The sequence below is a fragment of the Scyliorhinus torazame genome, chromosome 2 (assembly GCF_047496885.1).
Source record: "Scyliorhinus torazame isolate Kashiwa2021f chromosome 2, sScyTor2.1, whole genome shotgun sequence".
Taxonomy (NCBI): Eukaryota; Metazoa; Chordata; class Chondrichthyes; order Carcharhiniformes; family Scyliorhinidae; genus Scyliorhinus; species Scyliorhinus torazame.
This window is the reverse complement of record NC_092708.1, coordinates 124,186,819-124,211,178: the sequence shown is the minus strand read 5'-3', so window position 1 is coordinate 124,211,178 and position 24,360 is coordinate 124,186,819. Positions and strand designations below refer to the sequence as shown.

Below are 24,360 nucleotides of genomic sequence, written 5' to 3'. Positions count from 1 at the left end.
GAATGGTTTGCTAGGCCATTTAAGAATTAACCACATTTCTGTGGGCTTGGAGTAATATGTAGGCCAGACCAAGTAAGGATGGCAGATTTCCTTTCCCAAATGATATTAGCGAACCTGGTGGGTTTTCAACAGTGGTTTTGTTGACCAGCTTCTAATTCCAGAATTATTAATTGAATTTAAATTTCCACCAGTTGCCGTGAAGCAATTTGAACCCGTATCCTCGGAGCATATTAGCCTGGCACTCTGGGTAACTAGACCTGTGATATTACCACTTTGTCACTGCCACCATCTGCATGTATTCTTGATGTTGTTGTGGGATCTACTTCTTGCTTCAGATGAGTGTGACTGTGAAATTGCAAATTAATCCCACAAATAAAGAATGTGAGATCCCCATTAGCAATTCAATGTATTACATATATAAGCATCTACCATGGTGCTGTGTGGTGAAATGTTAATTTTTCAATTTGCACCTTTTATTGAGCTTTTCCAGTTGTACACCTATACCTGACAAAGAGTCCTACTGAATTCTAAAGGACAGAAATTGTTTGTGCTCCATATGGGCCTCCTTTCACCTTACTTCATCCCACTCAGTCAATATTTCCTTCTATTTCTTTTTCCCTCTTCTTAGCCTCCCCTTAAAAGCATCGTCGCTATTCACCTCAATCACTTCATGTGGTAGCAATTCCACGTTCTAAATTCTACATTAGAAGTCTGCATGTAGACAATGTAATATTCATGATCGTGGTGAATTTGAGTCATATGAAGAAATATTTCCGATGAATGGAGCACTGGGTGAATGATCACCTTTGGATTTGTAATAAATTTTGATTAATTGTAGATTTCCCCCAAGTTGAACTGTTTCTGACAACTAACTATATCTGGTGCAACAGCCAAACTGCATTTATTATTTTTGTAACCATATTTAGTGAGTTGTGTTGTCATTTTGTTCCTGTTTTTAACCACTTCCTGTAACAGAACTATGCCACAAATCTTTAAAGGTAATTGTTCATCATACAGAATAATTCTGCAATTACAAGTATATATTGTGATAGCTTTACATTGGATTTCAACTTGATTCTGTTAATGAAACTAGTTCCCGGGGTTTTATTGGTGCAAGTTCTCATGGTGTAAATGACTAACAATTTCTTAGCTTCACTTCCTATCTCTTTAATCAGAAACAACAGGAGCTTATTGTGGGGCACTTTCTAATTCATCATCAGTGATGCAATGTTTTAAAATATATATTTTTATTAAAGAATTTTATTTATAACAAATAAAATACACAATATCAACATGAAAAACATATGCTACAAAATGCATTATTAGAAGAAACCGAAACAACCAAGCCAAAGCCACCCAGCAGAGAAACGCCCTACCTCTTTCCCCAACGATGGGAACTAACCCCACCCCCAACAGCTGATGGTGATTAATTATTTAAAGTAAAAAATGATTCGCTGCCACCTCACGTAGAAACCCTCGACCGACTCCCTGACTGTGTACTTAACCTTCTCCACGTGTAAAAATTCCATGAGGTCACCCAACCAGACCGCAGCACTAGGCAGAGCAGAAGATCTCCGTCCCAGCAGAACTCACCTCCGGGCTGTTAGTGAGGCAAAGGCAAGAACATCCGTCTGCAACTCCCAGCAAGTCCGATACTCCGAAAATTATCACCAGGACAAGGCTCCAGGTTAATGTTAAGAATCGCTGACATGGTGTTAAAGAAGGAGACCCAAAAACTTGCCATCCTGGGACATGACCAGAATATATGGCTGTGATTAGCAGGTCGCAAAGAAAACCGCTTACCTGACCTCCATTCCTGCAAAGAAACCACTCATCCTAGTTTCAGTTAGGTGTGTGTTACCTTGAACTGAATTAGACTGAGTAGTGCACAGGAGAATGTGGAGTTCACCCTATGTAGGGCCTCACACTTATCTAAATTGGGTCCCAGTTTTCCCTCCCATTTTGCCTGCATCTCCTCTAGCAGGGCTACCTCCGTTGACAAGATTTGCACATAGATGCTGGAAATGTTTCCCCCACCAGAGCCTGCAAGTGATAGGATCCTACTCCACAAGGGGGGTTGCAGTGCCAGGGGGAATGTGGGGGAAAAGCCTTCCAAACAAAATCACACAAGTAGAGGTAACGGAACAAATTCGCCCCCGAAAGTTGAAACTCAGCGAAAATACCTCCAAGCTAGCAAACCGTCCCTCCACAAACAAATCCCTAAATCTCCCAAGGTCCTTAAGACCTAAATGTCGCGTCTAAACTCATCGGAGCAAATAGGTGGTTGCGACATCACCACCGCGATCGAAGAGTACCTCATTGAAGAGAAGGGGAACAACTCCATTGAGCCCCTATGAGAGCTTGCCTCCATATGTCTTCACACGGGGCTTGATGGGGCTTAGCTCCCCAAACCATCCCAGCATCTTCTCGATGTTGGCTGCCCAATAATAAATGAGCAAGTTTGAGGAACACCAGAAGGTCCCCCCCCCCCCTTTGCTGGTCCCTCTGAAGGGATGCTCCATATACGTTTGGGGTCTTAACCACCTAAATAAAAGAAGCCACAAACTTAGTAATCCTAGCAAAAAGGGAATTGGGGAGAAAAATTGGGAGACACTGAAAAAGAAATGAATGTTTGCCAAGCACAGAGGGAGGTTATCCCACTTCTGCAACTTGGACCTTGCCCTGCTCACCAGACTAGTGCAGTTAACTCTATGGAGCAATGGCCAGTTGTGGTCCACCCAGATAACAAAAGCTACCTCTGGCAAGACAAAAAGGTAATACCCCCATATTAGTTCCCCCCCACTGGAGTTAACTAGAAAATATTCACTCTTCTCCAGGTTCAGTTTGTATTCCGAAAATTAGTCAAAGCTCCTGAGTAGCTTCATTACTTATCCAAAGAGGAGACTGAGTCCGTAATATGTAGAAGGTGGTCATCAGCATATAAGGACACCTTGTGCCCCTTCCTTCCTCATTCTATCCCCTCCATTTATCCAAGGATCTCAGAGCTATTACTAATGGCTCAAATTGCCAGCGCAATCAGGAGTGCTGACAAAGGACATTCTTGCCTAGCGCCCCTACTCAATGAACAATACACTGAGCTCAAAGCATTGGTACTTATACTGGTCGTAGGGGCACTATAAAGCAGCTGAACCCATGCAGTGAACTTTTGCCTGAGACCAAACCTCCCCAGGGTCTCGATGAGGTATTCCCACTCTACCGTGTTTTCTCCGCATCCAAAGACAATTTACGGTTTGAAACTGGAGGGGGGTAAAAGTCAACATTCAATAACCGCCGCACATTAGCTGATAATTGCCGACCTTTAATAAAACCTGCCTGGTCGTCCGCTATCACCTCCGGGACACATGACTCCAAACACAGACCCAACACGGTAGCTATCAGTTTGGTGTCAAAGTTCAAATGAGAGGGCATACCAAATTGCATCAATCCAATGTCCTTCAGTACTTCCTCTGTGACTTCACCTTTTGTACCAGTCTGCCATGAGGCACCTTGTCAAAGGCTTTACTGAAGACCATGCAAACAACATCCATCGCCTTCCCCTCATCAATCATCTTTGTCACCTCCTCAAAAAACCCGATCAAGTTAGTCAGGCACGACCTCCCCTTCACAAAACCATGCTGTCTATCACTTAGGAGTCCATTTGTTTCCAAATGGGTATAAATCCTGTCCCTGAGAAATCTCTCCAATAATTTACCTACTACCGATGTGAGGCCCACCGGCCTATAGTTTCCAGGATTATCCCTGCTACCTTTCTTAAACAGTGGTGCCACATTAGCTATTTTCCAGTCCTCTCACCTGTAGCCAATGAGGATACAAAGATGCCAGTCAAGGCCCCAGCAATTTGCTCCCTTGCTTCCCTCAGTATTCTGGGATAAATCCCATCTGGCCCAGGAGACTTATCTACATTAATATCTTTTAAAAGACTCAATACCTTCTCCTTTTCGATGTTAACATCCATACTGTCCACACACCCTACCCAAGAATCAACTTCCACAACATCCCTTTCTTTAGTGAACACTGATGCAAAATATTAATTTAGCACCTCGCCCATTTCCTCTGGCTCAACACATAGATTCCCCCCACTGTCCTTAAGTGGTCCAATCCTTTCCCTGGTCACCCTCTTGATTTTTACATTTGAATAAAAAGCTTTGGGATTCACTTTCATGTCTAATGTTATCATAATTTGCCTTTCCCCAGTTTAGCACCTTAACGCGAGGATTACCCTCATTCCCTGTCCAAAAGTACTCTAAAATTTACAGAATTGTGGTCACTACTCCCAAAATGTTCCCCTACTGAAACCTCAATCACCTGTCCAGGCTTATTCCCCAATACCAGGTCCAGTACTGCCCCTTCCCGAGTTGGACTATCTACATATTGCATCAAGAAGGCTTCCTGGATACACCTTATAAACTCTGCCCCATCCAAACCCCTAGCACTAAGTGAGTCCCAGTCAATATAGGGGAAATTAAAATCCCCTACCACAACAACCCTGTTACTTTTGCACCTATCTGCTCCTCTATCTGGTGAGGACTGGAGGGCCATTTTGTGTTTTAATCAAAACAGAATGAAAATAGTAACTGTGTGCCACCATTTTTAAAGGTCGGATTCACTGGGCCAGGAATTCTACCGTCTCTGTGCAAACAACCCAGGAGCAAAAATCTGGTCCCCTGTCTCCCTCACAATGGATTTCAACTCTTCACTTTTGAAGATCTAGGGAGGAATTTTGTGCTCCCTCATGGCATGTTTTCCAGTGGGGAAGTGCCTCGCTATTGGCCTCGCTATTGGCCACCAGCAGAATCTTATGGTCTCACCGATGTCTACAGTGTTTTGCGTGGCTCACCCTTTGGTGGAACCAGAAGATCCTGTGGCAGGAAGGGCCGGAAAATCCCACCCCTACTCGCTGATATCCCTCAAAAGCCACTGTGACTCTGCCTGCCTTACATTCCAGTGGTTCATCATCTTCTAAGACTGCATTCCATGGGATTCACAAAGCTACACTCTCACCTCTAACTACTGGCACAATTCCAGCTTTCTCACAGACAACTAGCTGCACCAAGCTGGCAATCTCCCTGGGTTCTATGAATTCCTGTCTCCTGGGTGCACCAAGCTTTAAATGGCTCCCAAGGCTTCCCTGAGCCCTAATTGCCCAGACCCAGTAAACAGCTCCCAGGGCTTCCCTGTGAGCTGCAAACCACACAAGAATTCAAACTTCACCCAAACACCTTTCAACAAACGCATAAATAAACTGAAACCAGGACCTCCTTAAGCCCCACCCAGCTTCATGATGACATAACCTTTGAGAGTTTGCTGAATGCTTTTAAACTAATTTAGCTCTAACTCTCAAAATAAAACATCTCTCTGGACTGCACTCCTTTGCAAGCAGTGAAGACATCACATCACCAGTTCTCTAGCTAAGTCCACCTGCTATTTTATGGCTCCATCTCTTGTATTCTGACTCCATTAAACAAACATGGGTACCTTTATGAACTGCCATTTTCTTTTAGGTGCTCTGGCAATCTCTAAAGCCCAGCATTTTCATTACCTTACGTTAGCAACAATATTCTTCCCAGAACTCAACAATACGTCTTAAATGTTAACATGAACCATGAAGTAGATAGTCATCACACAGTGCCGAGTTTAGAGGTATTACAGTGGAATGAAAGTGCAGACAATGACGATAAAGCCAAAGGATATTGTAGATTTTGAATTTTATCTTGTTTCATCTGTCTTTTTTCTCTTTTCCTTTCATTTTATCTCTCCTTCTGGCTATCCCTTTTCCACTTTTCTTTCCGATGATGACAGCACATTACATGATGTGATGGGAAGAATGCCCTCGAGGGCTGAATATCACAATTTCTGATGGTGTATGTGGGGAAAATGCAAACTGCAGCCCATGTTGTGAACCTTTTACCCGTTCTTCCTTCTCCCTTTTACCCTTTTGAAGGCTTGAACACTGATACCTTTCCTCCAACTGTGGCGTTTTCAGAAAATAAATGGAATATATAATTTATATTATAAATGCAAACATTTTTGGTAGCAGTTTCAATGCGAAAATGCCCACACTTGGGTTTTACTTGTAAACAATGCCTGTTTTCCTTAACCATCAGCTCGAATTGTAATTGTAACCTTGTGATGTACACCACCAGGTGGTGCTGTGGAGCTTGCTGGTTCACAGCCGCCAGCTTTTTTCCCACTCTCTTCTTATCAGGATAACCCCACTTTCTTCAGGTGCAGCTTGGCTCAACCAACTTTTCTACCCACTAATTTTTTAATATTCCTTCCCAGCCTCAAGGAAACACCACGATTGCTTACACTCTACACAGGCTACACCTTTTGAGCTGCAGCCAATACAAGGCAATGCAAAGGGCATTGTGGAGATTGAGAGGCACAGAACAGCAGAGGGGACCTGGGGCGGAGCAGATAGCCCAATGTTATTTATCCAGTTCCCATTTACTTAGTACATTTGTACCTGTTCCACTTTGCCTGAAAGCAATTCAAATTGTTGAACTGCTATTCAATTTATTAGGGATATGTTTAATTAATCTGCTTCCACTCTCAACGCGTTCTGTTTGTAGGATCCCTATTGTTGCCCAACTTGTTTACTGGTGTTAATAGCTGCAGGACAAAAGAACCAACCACAGATAAATGAAGTAAATCAGATTAAACCAATCTTCACATGCAACAAGTTAGTGGAAATAAATTATTGAATAAATACATCCCCAAAAACGTCCTCACTGCAGTAAATTCAGTAACATTCCCCAACTTAATAACTTGCTCCCTCTGCAATTGCTCACTTTTCCAACTCAATTTTGATTGTAGCACACACCTTGCCTTGATTACTGCTGAACAATCTTAAAAGACAACTTTTAATAAAATATTGGGGTATTAAAGCATGTATTCAGACAAACTTTTCTTTTCAAATGGTTGCAATAGTAGGTAATTAAGATAATCAGCTAACTTAGATTTCCAATAATCAATTTCTCAGACGTATCTTAACTGGGGGGTGGGGGGGGGGGGGGGTCACGTAATGTGAGCACGGGAGGAACTACATTTTCATGAGCTCTGGCTCCACTCGTCTTTTAATCCTTTATTTTATCATAATGCACAATCCATAATCTTTTTTGGGGATATATGTTTTGTGCTATGTCCTGGATGATCCTGGTCAGAGTACGATGTTTGAGCACGAGGGCGAGGGTCGTTCGTTATCCTGTTTTAGTAAAGTGATATGTCGTTTGTGCACAATATTATCCTTTATTTATAATCTTTATTGTCACAAGTAGATTTACATTAACACTGCAATGAAGTTACTGTGAAAATCCCCTAAAATCTCCACACACGGTGCCTGTTCAGGTATACACTGGGAGAATACAGAATGTCCAATTCTCCTAACAGCACGTCTTTCGGGACTTGTGGGAGGAAACCGGAGCACGCGGAGGAAACCCACGCAGACACAGGGAGAACGTGCAGACTCCACACAGACAGTGACCCAAGCAGGAATCGAATCCGGGACCTTGGCACTGTGAAGCAACAGTGCTAACCACGGTACTATTGTGCCGCCCATATTTATTATGTGCTGTAATCCTTCCATCCATGAGAAGGGAGTGCATTTTAGACACCCCTTATCTCGTTTATAGAGAAGAGAAGGGGAGCCAAGGCGGGGGTGGTGGTGGGTGGCAGGGTTAGATTAGTCCTCGCTTGGATTATGGATAGCCCCCAGTTAGAGCTAATTGTATCAGGTTTTTATTTTGCTTTTTGTTTTGTTGTTGCTTTGAATTTTGAGAATCTGTACTTGTCTCCTTCAAAGGCCTTTGCAGATCATGGGCAGGATTCTCCAATAATGGGGCTATGTCCCATGCCCGCGAGAAAACGTGCGCAAATCACTCTGGACTTACCTGGAGAAAGTCCAGGGTGATTCTCCGATTCGCAGGGGGCTAGCAGGGCCCCAGAGTAGTCCTCGCAGGTCCGGCTGCCGATACGGGGCACTGCACTTTCGGTCGGGGGTCCGCGCATGGCAGTGGCATCGGCCGGCAACGCCGCACGACATGGCCAACCCACACCACGGACCAGCACCGACAACATAGGCCCGCCCCCAGATCGCGTGCCCACGAAGGTGTGGGGTTGAGCCGGGTCCCAACCTATGGTTGACATCCTGTTGCCCCCCTTATGGTTGGGATGTTCCCTTATACGAACGAACAGCTTTTTCACTTCTTCAACATTGATGATGGATGTGCATCGGAGCAGTATTGACCTGTAGGATGCGATCTACCAGCCACATCACTTCCCAATGGGAGCGCGACGTGGCCAGTAGATGTCAGATGAAGCCTCCCGCGGACTTCCCGAGAGCCATAGGATCAGGAACCCGCCCACAATGGATGGGACCAAGCTGCGCTCATGTAATCATGCCATAAACGTGTTGAGGCCTACTTATCGGGTCTCCCAGTCCATCGGCCCCTGGGTGGCCAGAGATAGTGCAGGATGGACCCTGGCCTTCCCCTGGAATGCGGGCACCTTGACATGCTCCAGCCTGCAGGAGCACTGCGAGAGTGGCAGTGCCTGGGTGCCAGGGTGGTATTGCTAAGGATCAAGGCCTGAGGGGGGCCAAGCCCATGAAAGGAGGGTGGGGAGTGCAAGGCAGGTAAGAAGGGGCCTCTGAGAGGTAGTGGGGGGCATAGAAGAGGGTCTTGAAGAGTGGGGCCCCCAGGGATCCAACAGTGGGGTGTCCTCACTTGGGGGTGGGGGGGGGGTACTGCCAATGTGTGTAGGGGGTGACATTGGCCATGGGTGTGGGGGAATGCCCATGTTTTTTGGGGGGTGACATTGCCTGGGTGTGGCGGACCCACAAGCTCACTTAAAGATCGGGGCACCCTTTCAAAATGGCGGCCCGATCTCTGAGTTCACCTCCCCAGTGATGAAAAAAATCCGTAGTGTGGGCTAAACCGCTGAGAAATTCTCCAGGGCCAAAAGAAGTGACTATGTCTCATGAGATCGCGGTGGGGAACTCGCCGGCAGAGCGGGCAAGAAACTTGCAGCAAAAGCCGCCACAAATGACACTTATAAACTTTTCCAGGTCTCCATATTATTCCTCACCTCCCCGCTCCCCTAAACTACTCCTGCACCATCTTGAATAATTATGTAACTCCACTACTACCATCTCCATCTTCAACTAGCATGCTATTTCCTTCAATTTCAATCGCCAACGGAACGGGACTGAGAGATTAGAATGAGAGTATTTTTAGTCCACTTATGTGTATGTTTTTCATGTATGGAAAGATCTGTCTAGACTGAATGCAAAACCATACTTTTCACTGTACCTCGATACACATGTCAATACACATGTCAATGTCCCAACATTGAGGGCATTTAAAAGTTTATTGGATAAACATATGGATGATAATGGCATAGTGTAGGTTAGATGGCTTTTGTTTCGGTGCAACATCGTGGGCCGAAGGGCCTGTACTGCGCTGTATTGTTCTATGTTCTATGTTCTTAGCCCAAATCCAAATCCAATCCACTGTTTCTTGCATGATATGTTACAAAATGAAATGGCTCTTTTGTGTGATCAGCGAACCTGTCGATAGATCTGCAGTTCCAGTTGCTTTACTGAACCAGAAAATAATTATAATTCCTCCTGGTAACACTTTTTAAAATCCGACGGTGAGATGCTCATCAAATGAGTAACAGCTGTACGTTTTTCTTTCCCCACACCTTGCAACAAAAATAGGCAAATGTAGAAAAACCTGCACTAAATAGATCTGAGCAGGTGGGAAGAAATGCTCTCTTGTCAGACATATGCAACCAAAAAAAGTTGAAGAAAGCGGTTACCAATGATAGGAGTGCACCAATCGTTACTGGTAAGTTTGAAAAATTAAGAAGCTTATTGCTCTAATTTAATTATGTAAAAGATCCTGATGTTTTTACGTTAGAAAATTATACACTACTGGATTTGTTCAAAGTCTGTAACCCCTATATGAATTTACATGCAATATACAATCCATTTACACACTGTCAAAATGCTTCCCACAACACTATTTGCATTTTGCATCCATGTGCTGTTTAAAATTCTGGTTAAATTTGTTTACGCTTTTTTTTAATCCAGTTACCAGAATTCATTCAATTATATGAACAAGGAGCAGGAGTAGGCCATTCAACCCCTCAACCCTACTCCACCATTTAATAAGATCATGGCTGATCTGATATTAACATCAAATCTGATCCCACATATCCCCAATAACCTATAGTCCTCTTGCTTTGTAAATATCTGTACACCTCTGCCTTAAAAATATTCAAAAACTCTGTTCCCACAGTCTTTTCAGGAAGAGAATTCCAAAGACCCTCAATTCCCTTCAGAGAAAGAATTTCTCCTCACCTCCATTTTTATTGTTAAGCAGTGACCCCTAATTCTAGATTCTCCCACAAGACGAAACATCCTCTCCACATCCACCCTGTCAAGACCCCTCAGGATCTTTTTTGTTTCAATCAAGTCACCTCTTTACACTTCCAAGCTCCAGTGGATACAAGCCTAGCCTGTCCAACCTTTCCTCATAACACAACCCGCCCATTCCAGTAATTAGTCTGCTCCACCTTCTCTGTACTGCTTCCAACACACTTGCATCTTTCCTTAAATAAGGTGACCAATACAGTACACAGTCCTCCAGTTGTGGCCTCACCAATGCCCTGGATAACTGAAGCATAGCCTTCCTGGTTTTGCATTCAAAAGGACCTTTTTGTTTCATGACCCAAATTATTTTTTTGTTCAAATTGTTTCAAGGAAAGAACCCTTTTTATCTTGCACAAAAATAGTTTTCCCTGGAACAGGAATGTAAGTCTGGCATTCTGTCACAAGAAGACATTACTTGAGACTAGATTTTACAACTTTAATGAGCAGAAGATCAAGAATCTCACAAACCATTGGCTTCGGTATCATTCTTCAGATGACCCACTGGGCAAATGAGACTCAATGCTCGAAGCTACAACTTGTAATATATAACCTGTGTTACAGTATTGATAGGGATGGTTTACCGATCCTTTACAAATAATATCAATTGTATTTCTTTTTAAACAGCACCTAAAGGACCTGGAGGAGGCGGTGGCGGTGGTGGCGGTGGCGGTGGTGGCGGTGGCGGTGGAGGTGGTGGGGGTGGATCTGCTGGTTTAGGTGGATTATTTGCAGGAGGAATGCCAAAGCTTCGGTCTGCAGGAAACCGAGAGAGTTCAGGTAAGTTCTAATTCATTTTAATCTTGCTTAATATTTTCCAATCATGGGGGCGATTCTCCCAAATGGAGCCCAAGCGTTTCACGACAGCACGAAACGGGCACGGGGAAGACCGATTCTGGACCCCATAGGGGCCAGCACGGCGCGGTCCACACCGCTCCAGCCTCCCTTCCCAGTGCCAAATGGGCGCCGCGCCAACCCGCGCATGCGTGGGGAAACCGGCCTCGACTCAACATGGCGTCTGTGTTCAGGGGCCGGGTGCGCAGGAAAGTGGGGGAGGGGGGGGAGAAGAGGTTGGCCCGCCAATCGGTGGGCCCCGATTGCGAGCCAGACCCCATCGGAGGCCCCCCCCCAGGGACGGAGCCCCCCCCCCCCCCCGACCGTTCGCGCAGACCGCCAGGGGTGAACGGCGCCGGCGGGACTCTGTCATATCCGCACGGCCCATCCGGGCAGGAGAATCGGCGGCCCCGACAATTCCAGCGGCCCGTGGCCGGCGCCGTGCACATGGCACTGATTCTCCGAACCTCAAAGAATCGCACGCCGGCGTCGTGGCACGGTTGCGCCGATTCACCGGCCCACCGCGGGGCTCGGAGAATCGCCTCTCCATGCCTTTTATTATTTTTACATCCCTATTTCCATACAGTGCAGTTTCTTTAAAGGAGTTACTCGCCTGATTATGTTGACTGCTATGATTGAAAATTACTGTGTACTTTTTAATTACATCTTTGTGTTTGTTGCTTTGTGGTGTGAGTAAGAAATTATAGCCATTTGCTGATTTCAATAAGGATCAAGAAGTTTTGAGTTAGCAAAAAAAATAGAGGTGTTGATAAAGTCAACATTACTGCAAAGGAGGGTTCTATTATATTTTAAACAATGACTCCATGGATGGAAGAAACATGAGGTCACTAATACCCTGAAGCGCCTCACTCCGTCAGACGTTCCCTTGCCCTTCAGGCACATCCAGCATCTGATCATACCTGGTTAGATCAGCGTACCACTCTGGCAAATTCTGGCTATGTGGCCTGGGTAAAGGTGCGGCCTGGACCCCTAAACCACTGAAGAATGACATTTATAAAGAAACATCACTGTGACCACCATTCAGAGGGGCACTTGAGGCACCCTTGTTACATTTATGGAGGAAGGATGTAGGAACCAGCCCCCTCCCCCTCCACCAGACTTTACAACTTTACATACTTATTATAAAGTCAGGCACCTCTTCTTAGTTGTGAAGGCACTGGCTAATAGCATGATATACCCCCCCCCCCCTCCCCCAGCCCCCTCCCCCCACCAGCCCACTCTTGGGTGGTGATTAGAAATACAGATAATGAGTGTGAACGGATTATCAATGCCAAGTGGTACAGACCAGAATCACAATTGGGCATAGGAGCCATATTATGTCAGAACCTGCAGATATTTGGCTGCCCACCTAACAATTGTTCACTTGCATTGTAACAAAACATTTTTTCCCCCAAAACAACCATTAGGAGCTGGTTCTGTTCTTTCTCCTCCCATCAGTTTATAATTTAAAATTGCTGTACTTAGCACACAATGGGTGATTATTTCTTCCCAGTGTAATTTAGCTGTATTCCTGGAGCCCCATGTCATGTTTGTGGCTTTCAAGTATCTTAAAGAGAAAAATAAAAATGCGTAAAAGGAGTAGATAAATCTGTTTGTCAGACTCTATTTGTCTGTTCACAATTCAGACAAATTAACTGCTGCAGAATAAAATAAAATTGTACATAAATGCTAATGTTTGCAAATAAACTCTATTTCCTGTATATCATACATTTATTATATTTCTATCCACAGATTCTGGTGGAAGTAGACCGCCAATTATGCCTCCTGGTGGAAGATCATCTGGTCCCAGACCATTTGCAATAAACAATACTCCACCAAGGATGTCTGGGTCATCTCCTTTTCCAAGGAATAATAATCCTGAGCCACCAAGAAATAAATTGCAGCCACCAAATCAACCAAAATTTTCAAGGCCAGATATAGGTTCAAAGCCTGATGTAGGACCACCACCGTTACCAAATGCACCACGACCATCAGCATCAAATATGCAGAACAGAGGTCCTCCACCTGTACCGGGAAGTCGAACGTCAAACCCAGGACCTTCTCTACCAAATCGCAATCAAGGGTCTCCTCGTCAGTTCTCTCCTACTGTTCCACAGAGCAGTGCAAATAGATCTTTTCTGCCTCCCACCCCAAGCAGACTTGCTGAAGACAAGCCTTCACCACCAAATCCTCCACTTCCCAATTCAAACAGACCTCCATTGCCTCCTACTCCCGTTAGGATGACAGATGATAGGCCTCTACCACCTCCAATGACAAGTAGACCCCCACCCAACCGGGATGGCCCTCCACTTCCACCACCACAACATCAGAAACCACCTGTCCCTCAAACACCTCGGCCAACTCCCTCTTTCCAAGCTCCACCCCCACCACCACCTAATCGACCAGGACCCCTTCCCGCTCATCCAAGCGCTGCTCCAGATGTTGAAATTCCAAAGCTCCCTCAACGGAATTTGTCCCTCCACAGCACTTCATCATCAGCATCGCCTGGGCCAATGCGAAGTGGTCCTCTTCCTCCCATCGAAAGACCTCCACCACCTGTCAGAGACCCCCCCAGCAGATCGGGTAGGTTCAATGAATATTTCAACATCTCTTGTTTGTTACCCTACAACTCCTCCTCCCCCCAGGTTTTAAACCAAGATTAAAAGCAAAAGCTCCTGCTGATTGGTATTGCTGCCTGTATTAATCACAACATCTCACTGCTACATTACAGCTTTGTATCCGGTTGTTATTCTTTTAACTCCACCACTGATTTCTTCTTTTCCAAAGTTCTGATGGCATAATTTGTCACCTTCTGATCCTTAACATTGCACTAGTTGCACCAACACATGCTCTGTTCTGCTGAAGTAACCTTGGTGCCTATTCCTTTTCCCTTCCTGCAACCTTCCCCTTTGGCAGCATGAGTACCTTAGCTGGGAGTTCTGACAGTGGGGCAAATGCTAGCAAATCAAATAGCAGAGTGTTTGGAAATGGGAGGAGGCAAAGGGAATGAAATGAGGATAGATAGAGCGAAGGTCAAGGAATGTGGATGAATGATGAAGAGAAGAATGAGGAAGTAATGGAAGGAATGTGAAGGAAGAGAGGAAGGACAAAGAAAGATTGCTGATTTTGGTTTCCCTTCTTTTAATCCCACAAATAGTTGAAGTTTGCACTTCAGCGTGGAAAATGCCAGCTTGGCATTTTGGCAGTGCCAGCCTGGAACCCTGGCAGTGCCCTTACGAGCTGACTGTCACCTTGGCAGTGCCAGGCTGACACTGGCAGGGTGCAAGGAAGGTACTGCAGGGTGTCCAGGTGGCACCAGCAGCGCCAGGGCATGCATCTGTGGGCCTCCAATAACCTGGGAGACCCCCACAAGTGTTGTTCCATCTGTCCCTGTTTGTGGAGACCAGTACCGAACGTGCTCGCCCGAGGTCGCCAATGTGAGGGAATTGCCTTGGTTAGATCTCAGGAATGCACGTTAGTGAGACTAGCTGTCTCACTCTAATATGCTGATTTGCCAGAAGGTGGTCCTACCCACAACTGGTAGGATTTACATCGCGACGTCTCGCGAGATCACGATAGATCTCGCGAGGCATGCGAGCTGGGTAAATCCTGGAAGTGGGATTTCCCAGCATCTACCGGTTGAATTGCTTTGCGACGTGCTGCTTTTGGGTCGCGACGCGAGTTATCTTTAAAGCAGGTTGTAAATACAAAGCCGACTCCTGTAATTTGAGCATATAACCTAGGATGACACTGTAGTGCGCTATTTAGTGTGTTGTGAATCGGCAGACGTGTCATCCTTCTGATGAAATCAAGGCCTCATCTGCCTGTTTAAATGGGCGTAATAGATCCTACAGCAGTATTCAAAGGAGGGTTGTTCTTGTATCATATGCAGCAGTTTGCCCTCAATCAGCATCTTAACTGTTTCAACAGCGGATTAATTGATCATTTATCTCATTGCTGATTGTGCGACACTGCTGTGCACCAATTAGCTATGCATTTGCTTCCATAACAACAACGATTACAAAGTAAGTAATTAACTCTGAACATTGGGGTGTCTGGGGATGTAAAAGATGATTTATTAATGAAAGTAATTTCTTACTCTCAATTAAGTTTGGGAATTTTAGAGTGTATAAGTGTAGTTCTTTTCGAACAAAACAAGAATAAGGGCACTGTACATTGGGGAACCTGTAAAAACAAAGAAATGGGAGGAAAAGCAAAATGTTAGAAACTTCACAGTGACATGCTCCTGATCTAATTTAATGTGCCCTAAAGTTTGAGAAAAATCTTGAAGGTGGGGGGTGGAGGAAAGATACCGACACAGTTTTATATACTTTCAGCAATAAAACAATAATCTCTAATTTAAATAATATTGAGAGCATGAATATGAATAATTTTCTGATTCCAGCGCCATTGTTAAGAAGCTCTTTGCACACACTGCATTCATTTTCTTGAGGAAGCTGACTTCTTGGCAATTACTCTATAAGATTGCACACTAATTGCTTTCTGAACTTCTTAAAACAGGACCTCTTCCACCACCACCTCCAGCTAGTAGAAATGGTAGTATCCAGAAAGCACCACCTGTCCCACAACCCCCGAATCGAATGGGTTCAGACACGAGAAGTGGCTTCAGACCCCCACTTCCTCCCGATCGAGGAAGTCCTGTTGCCCCACCGCCCCCACCGACGTCAATGAGGAATGGCTTTCAGGAGTCCTCACAGTCAATGTGTGAAGGTAAATATTACACACAACTCACCCTCCCGAAAGTGTTTTCAGAATATATGCACAAATTTATCAAGAAATAACATTTAACTGACGTGTAAAGCAGTCAGACGACTGAGTTGTGAGGAAAACCTAATTGAGCTCCCAGCTCTGGGTCACTGTTCGTGTGGAGTTTGCACATTCTCCCCGTATTTGCGTGGGTTCTGCCCCCACAACACAAAGATGTGCAGACTAGGTGGATTGGAAACGCTAAATTGCTCCTTAATTGGGAAAAATGAATTGGGGGTACTCTTTTTAAAAAAATAAAAAATAAAAAATTTAAAAGTAAAGAAAAACCTAATTGAGTTAATTTGTATCCGTCTTTAATGTTCCAACTCTAATTTCTGTGTTGCATCTCTCCTAATAGCAGCTAAGTATAGAGAACTTGCTGTATAAAATACTGCAGCCGAGATCCCACACCACCATACCACTCGGTGGAGCTGCTACACCATATGGCAGTGCTGGAGAAAATTCACAAAGTCCAGCATCAATTAATGGATTCAAAAATATACATTCATTTATGTTATTTCCTAGAAATAAGTTACAAATATTGCAGTATTTAGATTTAACACCAGTATAAATATAGATATGTTGATGGTCATGTATTGCAAAATGAATTCTTTTATCTGACTACAGATGAGTGGGAAGGCAGATTTTCTTTCCATTCCATCTCTGAGCTTCCACCACCGGAACCATATGTAAACTTCCCAAAAACGTATCCTAGTAAACAGAACAAGGCAGAGAGCAGAGGTGAGTAGCAGAGGAATCTGCCAAACCCCAGTTATGAAGTTTGAAGCAATAGGAACTGAAAAAACTCCTTTCTTGATTTTAAAAAGAAGTTTATAAATTTTACATTTGTGATGAATATTAACCAGGTATTACATATTGCATCTTCCTTGACCCATGGGGATTTAATAGAACAATTCGGAGGTACTAAATAACTAGAAATGATGTTTATACAATTAATAGCTGAGCCTTGCTTCCTGGTTCAATTTTCTGAGGACAGAATTGGCTCACTGGTGATTACTACCAGGGAAAAGTAGCACAAATAATGGCACATAGGTGAAGTACCAGAGGGTAAGTTGTGCTTCTGAAACCGGGACCCACTTTCAGAAGCAAAGAGTAGAGCATTGACAAAAGCAAAAACAAAATAAATTCAGTATAAACTTACTTCAGAATTTAAAATATTGCATAAATCACAGAGCAACATTTGGGTAAAACAAAACTGAATTGTGTAAGTTGTTGAGGGAGAAAGAGAAATTCAAGCGACTTGTCTTCACTAAGGAGGCCACAGGTAATCTTCCGGAAATTCTAAGGAACAGAAGGTCTAGAATGAAGGAGGAACTGAAGGAAATCCTTATTATTCAGGAAATTGTATTGGGGAAATTGATGGGATTAAAACTTGATAACGTCCCCAGGGCCTGATGCTCTGCATCCCAGAGAACTTAAGGAAGTGGCCCTAGAAATAGTGGACGCATTGGTGATCATTTTTCAGCATTCTATAGAGTCTGGAAGAGTTCCAATGGATTGGAGGGTAGCTCATGTAACCCCACTTTTTAAAAAAGGAGGTAGAATGAAAACGGGGAATTATAGGCCGGTTAGCCTGACGTCGGTGGTGGGGCAAATGCTGGAGTCAATTATAAAAAATGAAATAACTGAGCATTTGGAAAATAGGGACAGGATCAGCCCAAGTCAGCATGGATTCACTAAAGGGAAACCTTGACAAATCTTCTGGAATTTTTTGAGGATGTGGCCAGTCGAGTGGACAATGGTGAACCAGTGGATGTTGTGTATCTGGACTTTCAAAAGGCTTTTGACAAGGTCCCACACAAGAAATTAGTGAGCAAAATTAAAGCTCATGGTATTGGGGGTGATGTAATGACGTGGATAGAGAACTGGTTGGCAGACAGGAAGCAGAGAGTGAGAATAAGCTGGTCCTTTTCAGACTGGCAGGCAGTGACTAGTGGGGTACCGCAGGGTTCAGTGCTGGGACCCCAGCTGTTCACAATATACATTAAAGATTTGTACAAAGGAATTGCATGCAATATCTCCAAATCTGCAGATGACACTAAGCTGGGTGGCAGTGTGTGCTGTGAGGAGGATGCAAAGAGGCTATAGGGTGACTTGGACAGGCTGGCTGAGTGGGTAATTACTTGGCAAATACAACATAATGTGGGTAAATGTGAGGTTATCCACTTTGGTGGCAAAAACAGGAAGGCAGATTATTATCTGAATGGTGGCAGTTTAGGAAAAGGGGAAGTGCAACGAGACCTGGGTGTCGTGGTGGAACAGCCGCTGAAGGTTGGCATACAGGTACAGCAGGTGGTGAGGAAAGCTAATGGCATGCTGACCTTCATGGCGAGAGGATTTGAGTATACGAGTAGGGATGTCTTGCTACAGTTAAGACAGGGCCTTGGTGAGGCCACACCTTGAGTATTGTGTGCAGTTTTGGTCTCCTAGTTTGAGGAAGGACATTCTTGCTATTGAGGGTGTCCAGCAAAGGTTCACCAGAATAATTCCTAGGATGGCAGGACTAACATACAGAGAAGGATTGGATCGACTGGGCGAAGATGAATGAGAGGGGATCTCATAAAACCTATAAAATCCTGATGGGACTGAACAGGCTAGATGTGAGAAGAATGTTCCCGATGTTTGGGACATTCAGAACTAGGGGTCACAGCCTAAGAATAAGAGGTAAGCCATTTAGGACAGAGATGAGGAAGAACTTTCCTCAGAGAGTTGTGAACTTGTGGGATTCTCGACCACAGAAAACTGGTGGGGACAATTCATTGGATATAATCAAGTGGGAGCTGGACGTGGCCCTTGCAGCTAAAGGGATCAAAGAATATGGAGAGAAAGCGGATCTGGGATACTGAATTTGCATGATCCGCCACGGTCATATTGAATGGTGGTGCAGGCTCGAAGGGCCGAATGGCCTGCTCCTGCACCTATTTTCTATGTTTCTGTGTTTACCCTCATACTATCTAAGGGATTATTACTCAAATTCATTATTTGGGAAGAGGAAAGATTATTGGGACAGGGGGGAATTTTAATTTTATTCTTCAACTAGTTTACTATTTCTCTTCCAAAACAATTAATATCTAAATCTGTGGTGACCATCATCTCTTTCTAGAATTGTGCAACAATTAACTTTACAATTGTTCTCAGTATCCATACCTCCGAAAACTATTAAAATACCATTTAACCGGAAATGTTACACTTTATAATTATAGAGATTGCGTATTTCTTATGATCTTTTACTCCAACAGATTCAGGCCGGAGAGAACGAGGTGCTCCGCCCCTTCCACCAATTCCACCTATACCAAGGTGAAAACAGATATGACAATTGAAAGCTCATGGAAAGCCATTCTACTCTTCGACCACCTTGCATGCTTTAACTGCAGACTTGCTACAGGGATGTTGAATTTGCCTCTTATCAGCGTCAGTCATTTTCAGCTGTAGAAATGCTGGCTGTCTGGCATTTTGTTTATGTGATGCTTACAGCATCTAGAAATTAAAAAAATAATTTCTCCTTTGCATTTTTTGACTGCTTTAATGTAAAACATGCTAACTTGTTTACAATATTGTGGACCAGAATAAATACATGTATTTTGCAAGAATATTTCTTTAACCTATTTTATACAGTAGCAGTATCGGTCGGGTGCTCAATGTATGATGTCTTCTAATAAAAATAGGCACTTTGGCTTTAATATTGAATATTCTTAAAGGTTATGTTATCAAATTGAATTTAAATAAAGAGCAGAATTGCATTTTTCAAGCTACCTGTTGTAAATTGTAAACCAAAAAGACCTGGAAAGCAAAAAAAAACTAACTGCTATTGATTACAGGGTTGCCTGTTGTACTTATTAACTTTGGGAGTTATCTATATAAAACACATAGTCGGCAGTTAAAAATACCAAATAACGAGTCCCAATACCTACATGAAGCTGGACTAATGGGATGATTTGAGGGTATCAAATTAGGAAGTTCAGTCTGAATAAAAGCTGTACATAACTAATCCATTTTAGGTACCTTCTCTACCCATTTACACCTTTTAAAAAGTACTATATTTACTTTAAAGGTATAAAACTAGTATAATTTACCACTTAAAATATTAGAAATAACCTTGTAAGGTGACTAAGTATAATAAAAATGGAAGAGAAAATTATATTGATGGTGAGGAAAACTGGGTGTCATGTAACTGGCTGTAATCGTTCTGTTGCCCATTTTGAGTGATTGTCTTCAACCAATTTAACCACCGTAAATGTTTTTAATCTTTCGATGAAGTCTCCGATGGAGATAATGTAAATGGTTTGTTATCCCTTTGATCCAGTTAGAAACAAGCATTTTCATTATCACAGAATTAGAAAGAATTACATGGGATATACAGCACAGAAATAGGCTGCAGTCTTCGCCAGTGTTTGGGCTCCACACGGGGCTTCTGCCATTCTATCTAACTCAGCATTTCTTACTATCTTTATTTTTTCATACTTGTTTGGTTTCCTCTCGAAAGCACTTGTCTGCTTAAATTCCATCTGCCATACTTCTTCCCATTTCACAATCCTGCAGATGTCATCCGAAGCCGAAAACTATCCTGCAATTTACAAGTTCCCTTTCAAGCCACTCACAATCCTGACCGGAAATATATCGCCATTCCTTCGCTATCACTGGGTCAAAATCCTGGAACTCTCTTCCTAACAGTACTGATGTGGAGATGCCAGCGTTGGACTGGGGTGAGCACAGTAAGAAGTCTTACAACACCAGGTTAAAGTCCAGCAGGTTTGTTTCGAATCACTAGCTTCCTGAGGAAGGAGCTGTGCTCCGAAAGCTAGTGATTCGAAACAAACCTGCTGGACTTTAACCTGATGTTGTAAGACTTCTTACTGTCCGAACACTACTGGTGGTGTATCTACACCACGTGGACTGCAGTGGTTCAAGAAGGCAGCTCAACACCATCTTCTTGAGGGCAATTAGGGATGGGCAATAAATACTGGCCTAGCCATCGATGGCGACCATCCCATGAAAAAATAAAAACAGCCCTCACCCATGTTGTACTACTTTGCCAAGTTTCATGTCATTTACAAACTTTACAATGTTGCTCTCCACAGCTGAGTCTAGCTTGATGATGAAAATTGCAAAGAGCAATGGAATCAAAACAGGTATGTTACGATGGGGATCCGTAAACCAAAATAACAAACTTTACTGAATGATCCCCAAGGAAGAAATTACTAGACAAGTATTCACATTTTAAAACTTTAACATGAATCAGAATCAATGAAAATTAAACAAGAATTAACAGGAAAATCACTGAGTATTACACTTAGAATGGTAGATACACCAATGATAGAAATAGTCAGCCGGGGGTTCACAAACCGAGGGTTAAGAGCCCTGATGGGACGTGGGATGAGAGGATTGAGATCGCAACCATGATTGGCTCTGAACCCCCATCACAAGTGTGCAACCAATTTTTTTTCTGGCCCCTGTTTGCTGAGAGGGGAGGGAATGAGCTCTTGAGGGAGCATTACTGTCTGCCAGAAGCACACCCAATTTTTTTTCTCTGCCCTTGATTTGCTAGGAAGGGAGAGTACCTTCAAGTGGCCTCTCGCATGACAGGGTGACATCAATCAATGGGAACCCTAATTGGATGATCAGTGAGTGGGGGAGTGATGTCATGTTGCAATTGAAGGGTTGGGGTGAGAGAGGTGGGATTTAAAGGAATGTTCCAGGACTCCTCATTGGCACGGTGCTTGTCTAATCTGGAGCTTAACAGTTAGTCCCAGCGAGTACAGAAGATAACTTTCACGAAATAGTTTAAAAATATAGATTTTGTATGTGTATGATGTATGTTTAACTTTAGCATGCAAACTTAAAAAAAACATTGAATGTTACTTCTGTTTTGTTCTGCGGTTGCTGTATGTGGCACCAAAGGCGAGTGTGAGGACCAATAATATGAGTTTGAGGAGCTTTGATTTACTCAAGGGTACAAGGCAGGGGTGCCGGCTGCCTCTGTTACTGTTTGCGCTGGCCACAAAGCCATTGCCTATGGCTCTCAGGGGGTCAGCGGAGTAGCAGGGGATTATGAGGGGGACAAAGGGAACATCAGTGTCACTCTATGCCGATGACCTTTTGCTGTATGTTTCGGATCCACAGGAGTGTATGGGAAGGATCATGGGACTGCTGGGGAGGTTTAGAGGGTTCTCGCAGTACAAGCTGAATGTAAGGAAAAGTGAGGTTTTCCGGTGAATGAGCTGGGATGGCGGGCTAATTTAGGGGGGATGCCATTTACGTAAGCGAGGGATAGGTTTAGGTATTTGGAGATTCAGCTAGTGAGGGAATGGACGGGGCTCCATAAGTGGAACTTAACAAAGCTGGTGGAGGAAGCCAGGGAGGATCTTAGGAGGTGGGATACACTGCACTTAATGCTGGCGGGGAGAGTTCAAGTGGTGTAAATGAATATTCTGCCAAAGTTCTTGTTTATTTTTCAGTCTCTCCTGATCTTTATACCAAAGGCCTTTTTTCGGAAAGTGGAAACGATCATTTCGACTTTGTATGGGCGGGGAAGGTGCCGAGGGTCGAGAGGACCCTGCTACAGAGTCAGCAGGCGGGGTTGGTGTTGCCGAACCTCCTTCGTTATTGTTGGGCGGCGAATGTGGATAAGGTGCGGCGATGGTGGGAAGGAGAAGGGGTAGAGTGGGTTAGGGTGCAGGAGGAATCTTGTAAGTGGCCTAGTTTGAGGACAATGGTGACGGCAGTGTTGCCAATGGCTCCGAGTAGGTATTCCGAGTAGGTGAAGGTATGGATTCAGTTGAGGAGGCATTTTAGGGTGGAAGGGATGTTGGTTGGTGTTAATGCCGCTTTGCGAGAATCATGGGTTTGAGCCGGGGGGGATGGATAGTGTACTCAGGAGGTGTAGGGAAGTGGGGCTGGTCAAGGTGAGGGATCTGTATTTGGGGGAAGGGTTTGCCAGTCTGGAGGAGCTGAGAGAGAGGTTGAGCTGCCGAGGGCAAGTGAGTTCAGATATCTGCAGGTTAGGGACTTTGTGCGAAAGGTATGGGGAGGTTCCCTAGGTTGCTGGGATACACCCTGCTGGGGCGACTGCTCTGTCCGGATGTGGAAGGGGTGGGAAGAATTGGGGACGTATACAAGTGGCTAGGAGGGCAGGGAGGCGAGCGGGTGGTGAAGATTAGGAGAAATGGGAAGGGGAGTTGGGAGGAGAGATCAACTGGGGATTATGGAATGAGGCACTGCGTCGGGTAAACGGGACCTCCTCCTGTGCCAGAATGAGCCTTGTACAGTTTAAGTTGGTGCACAGGGTGCATATGACTCGGGCAAAAATGAGTGGGTTCTTTCAGGGGGTAGCAGATGAGTGTGTGAGGTGTGGGCAGGGGAAAGCGAATCACGTGCACATGTTTTGGGGTTGCGAAAAATTGGGAAGATTCTGAGCAGGAGTGTTTGCGGTCTTAGCCAGGAAAGTGGAGGAGGGAGTGGACCCGGACCCTTTTGTGGCGATATTTGGGGTTTCAGAGAAGTCGGAGCTCATGGAGAGGAGGATGGCTGGTCGTAGCCTTCACCTCTCTGATTGCACAGCGGCGAATTTTAGTGGAGTGGCGGTCGGCATCGCCACCGGGGGTTGCAGCTTGGTTGGGTGACCTATACGACTTTCTGTGGTTGGAGAAGATAAAAATGAGTTAAGGGGCTCTGCAGAGGGGTTTGTGAAATGGTGGGGGATGTTTGTGACCACGTTTGAGGAGCTGTTCGACGCAGGGGAGGGTGGAGGGGGGTGAAAAAGGGGAAACAATTTGTACAGACTGTATGGTTGGCTGCTGGGAAATATGTTTCCCAGGGTGTTTGTGTTGTAACCTGTTTTGATACATGTTGGTAATAAAATACATGAAATAAAATGGGTATCGGCATGTGATGCAGGATGGGGTTTTGGCTGCCCACAAGGGGGGGGAAGGGAGGAGGGGAGGGTTGCAGGTGTGTGGGATGGGGTTAGTGCCAGGGGCACACTGCTGCCTACTCACCATGGCCCCTGAGGACGTTGTGCAGTTTTTCCGGCACTGCTGGCCCGTCCGGATGGTGTTGTCCACGGCGCTCATGTCCTCTGCCACCTGCACCCAGGCACAGCGAATGGCAGCAGCTGGCAGCCTCCTTCCCAGGCCGGGGTACAAGATCATCCCCCGCTCCTCCACCGCGTCCAACAGGATTTCCAGCTCAGCATCTGTGAACCTCGGGGCTGCTCTCCTCGCTGCCATCTTGTTGGCGTATGTGGGGAGTGATGTGTGTTTATGCAGCTGCAACTTGTCAGCCTCCTG

The 24,360-nt window shown here is 44.6% G+C and overlaps 1 protein-coding gene across 3 annotated transcripts in view; it reads left to right on the top strand.

The window, feature by feature from the left end:
* The window catches only part of LOC140391665 (WAS/WASL-interacting protein family member 1-like), a 192,561-nt gene extending 172,734 nt beyond the window's left edge, over positions 1-19,827 (top strand). For all 3 annotated transcript variants that reach the window (XM_072476389.1, XM_072476406.1, XM_072476398.1), the window contains exons 3-8: positions 9,740-9,869; positions 11,081-11,233; positions 13,040-13,870; positions 15,809-16,018; positions 16,682-16,795; positions 19,315-19,827. In XM_072476389.1, the coding sequence (XP_072332490.1) occupies positions 9,740-9,869; positions 11,081-11,233; positions 13,040-13,870; positions 15,809-16,018; positions 16,682-16,795; positions 19,315-19,376 (1,500 nt within the window). In that variant the 3' untranslated portion in view covers positions 19,377-19,827. The remainder of the gene's footprint in view (positions 1-9,739; positions 9,870-11,080; positions 11,234-13,039; positions 13,871-15,808; positions 16,019-16,681; positions 16,796-19,314) is intronic.
* The last annotated feature ends 4,533 nt before the right edge of the window (positions 19,828-24,360 follow it).